The 4,887-nt window shown below is 29.4% G+C and overlaps 1 protein-coding gene across 1 annotated transcript; it reads right to left on the bottom strand.

Annotated features, from left to right (window-relative positions):
• Positions 1-1,765: 1,765 nt before the first annotated feature.
• Positions 1,766-4,333, bottom strand: LOC103308493 (zinc finger BED domain-containing protein 1-like). The gene is made up of 4 exons (XM_008181928.1): positions 4,134-4,333; positions 3,173-3,591; positions 2,060-3,060; positions 1,766-1,957 (listed from the first exon to the last, which is right to left on the bottom strand). Exons 1-4 carry the CDS (start codon positions 4,331-4,333, stop codon positions 1,766-1,768), a joined length of 1,812 nt encoding a protein of 603 aa, XP_008180150.1.
• Between the last annotated feature and the right edge of the window lie 554 nt (positions 4,334-4,887).

Raw genomic sequence — 4,887 nt, 5'->3', positions numbered from 1 at the left:
TCCAGACTAGGTGAAATTCTACGTATTATATGTTGAATCGTTTTATTGAACTAGAAAATCCTATAAGGGGGACATTAGGTTTGCTTGATAAGGCACCTCAAACCTTAAACAGTGATGAATGGTCTATAATAAAAGAATTGTGTACTGTACTCAGACCTTTTGAAGAGGCTACTAGAGCAGTCAGTTGTGAATCATACATGACTGCATCTATAGTCATAGTATTAACTCAAGGCTTATTAAATGCATGCAAAAAGTTGCATACAATGGAATTTAATGAAAGGACACTGATGATTATCAAACAACTATTAGATAACATGGAAAAACGAGACGCATGGAAAAACTTTGATAAAAGTAAAACATTATGTAGGTGTACTTTTTTGGATCCACGTTTCAAAAACATTCCATTTAATAATAATAATTCACTATCTGAAACAACAAAAAATGAAATAATTGAAAAAACTGCAAATATAATTTATTTAGAAAGATCGAATCAACTGGATGAGCAAAATCAAGACCAACTTGATTATATAAGTATAGACACCCCATCCACATCAAATAGCCCATCGATTTGGGAAACTATTGACACGAGCATACCCAAATTAATACCGTCAGGTATATCTAAATCGCGTGCAATAATTGAGGTTAGGCCTGCTCGATTGTCATTCGTTAGACTCGATTGTCGATAGTGTCAAAATAATCGATTATTTCGATTAATCGATATATTTTGAAGAAAAAATGAATACTCGATATTTTTACTATATTATTCATTCACTATGTTCGATAGTCAATTGGATTGAAATAATCGATACTATCGATATAATCGATACTATTGTATGACCCATACTTTTTTAAAACCCGCGGCAAATTAAGCTATTGGTTGTGGGGGTGGAATGGTAGGGTGAAACACTGAAACACGTGTGAGTATGTATGAAGGGCACTGGGTTATGGGCCATGGGTACTAATGTACTATTAAAGTATTAACTATTAAATATTAGTCATTAGATAATTAAAAAGTACAATTTATAATATCAAAGATTTACTTTCTTTTTAACAAACAATAAATAAGCTACTAAGTAGATTTTTCACTTAAAACATAATAATATAACATGTCAACAAATATAAAAAATAACTAATTCTCTCTGCATTGAAAATAATAATAAAATGAGCAGTTAAATATTAAGTATTAATTATTAGATAATTATAAAGTACAATTTATAATATCAAAGATTTACTTTCTTTTTAACAAACAATAAATAAGCAACTACTAAGTAGATTTTTCACTTAAAACATAATAATATAACATTTCAACAAATATAAAAAATAACTAATTCTCTCTGCATTGAAAATAATAATAAAATGAGCAGTTAAATATTAAGTATTAATTATTAGATAATTATAAAGTACAATTTATAATATCAAAGATTTACTTTCTTTTTAACAAACAATAAATAAGCAACTACTAAGTAGATTTTTCACTTAAAACATGATAATATAACATGTCAACAAATATAAAAAATAACTTATTCTCTCTGCTTTGAAAAGAATAATACAATTAACAGCTTAAAGTTATTAAATTAAAATTACAATAAAAATAATGAGGAACAGTTTATTCATCAGTCTCAATGTTTCATATCTTAAGGACTTAAACTACAGGTTTAGGAACATAATCCTTGTTCATTGATAAATAGACAAGCTGACTCACGTGTTCATTTGAAAGTGAAGCTCTATGATCAGTTACTACCAACCCACCTTTACTGAACACTCTTTAAGATGCAACACTTGTTGCTTGTATTGATAGGTATTTTTTAGCCAGAATACTCAAGAGTGGATATGTGCCATTATTTAAAGACCACCACTTTAAAGGGTCTTGGTCATATGGAACTTTTGAAAATTCAACATACAATTGAAGTTCTTTTTCTATTTTCGATAATATAGTTTCTTCAGTTTCTTCATCATTCTAAAAAAACAAAAAGAATACATACATATAAATATATAGTATATTACCTAATAAATTAATTAACAAATTAACTAGTCTACAAGACTACTTTAATATTCTTACTTCGTTGTTGATGGATTCATAAAAAATGGCAGAGAACCCAGTCTTTTTTTTTTTCTGAGTAATTTGATTAGGAATATCCAGTGGAAGTACAGAATTAGCTTCATCACTAGTTATTCCTGTTCTGGTGTTGGTAGACCATTCTGTCCAAGATTTCAGGCATTTTTCAATAATATTTTTTTTGATTTCAACAACTTCTTCTGAGGCAATAAATGTTGTTTTGAAGCGTGGGTCTAAAACCATTGAAATTTGTAACACAGTATTATTGTCATAACGTTTGTCAAGAACCGTAATTATACAAGAAAATATTTTTGTTTTAATTTCTTTGCACTTATTGTCAGAAGCATTTTCATTATTATTTGCATTAACAGCTTCAGATAATTTGGTTTTCAAATTAAATATGACCGGATATATAGCTGATGCTGTAACGTAATTCTCTCCAGCCAAATGGTCCGTTATTTCACGTACTGGTTTTAAAACTGTAGTTGTGCATTTTAAAACATCAATTTCTTCATCTGACAAAATTAACTTTTTGTAATGTCCTTTTTTATACGTTTTCAGAAAACTAGATAATCCTAGTTCTTGATCTAATACTACTAATATTAAATCTAGTAATGACCACCATCTAGTTTTAGAGTATGATGGTAATTTAATTTTTTTTAAAGAAAAACGCTCTTGTTCGATTTCCAACTCTCTGGTTGCTTGCCAACTATATGAGAATATATTTTGAATACTTTGTACTTTGTGTATAACAATTTGTATGTCTTCAAGTTTGAAAATATTACCGACAGCAGTGTTAAAAGCGTAGCCAAAGCAGGGTACATGTGGAACTCTTAAATTTTGTATAGCCTTTAACATGTTTGCTCCATAATCAGTTGTAAAAGCACACACATTATTACTTGGAACAGATAAGTTATAATCCAATAATAATAATTGCAATGTATCAGCCATGTTTTCCCCAGTGTGATCTTCTGATAATTCTACACACCCTAAGCATACAGAACCTGTAACACAATTTAAGAAGATGAATAATAGTTAATTGAATAATAATTTTATAATTAAAATATCATTTATAAATCAATTTACCTAAATCATATTTATTATCAATGAAATGACCAGTTAAAGCCAAAAATGGTTTGTTTGATCCAGATGTCCAACAATCAGTTGTGAATGACGAAAAATAAGTGTTATTGATAATGGACTCAATGTTGGTTTTTGTTTCATTATACATTTTTGGTATTTTGGAATCAGTGATGGTCTTTCTACTAGGAATATTGTAGCTTGAATTTAGAGCCTTTGTATAGAGTTTAAATCCTTCTTTGGCTACAATATTGTAAGGCATCATGTCCACGGCAATGAAATATGCTAATGCTGCATCAATTTTCGTTTGTGATGCCTTTGTTAAAGTGAATGAAGACATCAAGCTTTGGTTACTAATTACATTGCCCTTTTTTGTTGTGGGTAATAACGGTTGCTTCAAAACTAATTTACTTGTAGATGGACCATCTAAATCTATATTTGCATCTTCTTGAGGACTGTAAAAGATTGTTCATAAATTGATAACAATTTTATTAAATCAAACCATAATTAATTAAAACGACATAATTTTCTTTGAAGTTATTGTAGTGGACTAATACTAAGAGCTATTCATAAATCATAGTCAATGCTTAAGAATAAGTATTGAGAGTTAAGATAAGTTAAGCTAATTTTGACAAGTTATAAATAAAAAATTGGGTCAATAACTAAAAGCAATGCTTAACTGTAAATAGATAACTTGAATAGATAGACTTTTTTAAACTATATATATTAAATTGGTGGGACTACCCCCCCCCCCCCCCAATTATTAGTGGCCCGGGGGTAATAGGGCATTTTTCAGTTAGGTTAGGTTCATTAGTTAGGCTGCCCCTGCGGATGAAGTCGAGTCATGCCTATGTAATAATTTAACATACAATTTAATATTAAAAATCAAAAATTCTTTAAATGCCACGTAAACTTATAATGAAATAAAAATTAAAAATAAATCTAAACAACAGTAAATATAATTTGATCAATTTGTAATGATTTGCAAAAAACTTACTTAATTGCACTAACGTTGGTAATTGATAGGCCTCTTCTGATATGGTCCAGTTCTAAATATTTATTTCCGTGTCTAGATTTTAAGTGGGACCATAAATTGGTCGTATTTGTACCTGAGTTAGCATAAGACTTATAACAAATGCTGCATATAGCTCTCTGACCACACATGCTTTTATCAAAAACTTGCCACACTTCACTCATGGTAGTAAATTATTTTATTAAGCAACCTAATATTAACTTTGGCTTTTCTGTTTAACACGAATAACGATGAATAACGATAAACGAGTAACGACTGTTTACTGTTTACTGTTTACTTTGTCCATTTCCCCAGCTCAGATGATAGTATTTCCATGTTTGGGAATAGAGTAATAAATTACTTTAATTACGCCTTGAAATTGTACAGATGAGACAGCCTTATAATAAGCAGTTAGGCAACCGCAGTAGCAACACTGCAGTATGACGAGGGCTCGTCAACTTTAATACCAAGCGTTTAAGTTCCCATGTGCAAGCGGTAAGCCGATCAGCTGTCCAGATATTGCATAGATAAGAAGATATCCGCAATGATAAAAAATATAATATGTAAATGTATTATCGGTGCTATTTGTTTGATACTTATAAATATTAAACACTTTATAGTTTATAATCAAACTGATTTTTACATAAAATATAAATTATACAAAAATATAGAAAACTGTGCTTAGGTGACACTTAAATTGATTTTAAGTAACACTTAAATGATTGTGCATACTGTAACA

This window comes from Acyrthosiphon pisum, chromosome X (assembly GCF_005508785.2).
Source record: "Acyrthosiphon pisum isolate AL4f chromosome X, pea_aphid_22Mar2018_4r6ur, whole genome shotgun sequence".
Classification (NCBI taxonomy): Eukaryota; Metazoa; Arthropoda; class Insecta; order Hemiptera; family Aphididae; genus Acyrthosiphon; species Acyrthosiphon pisum.
The sequence above is the reverse complement of the archived record's forward strand: the minus strand, read 5'-3'. Positions and strand labels throughout refer to the sequence as shown.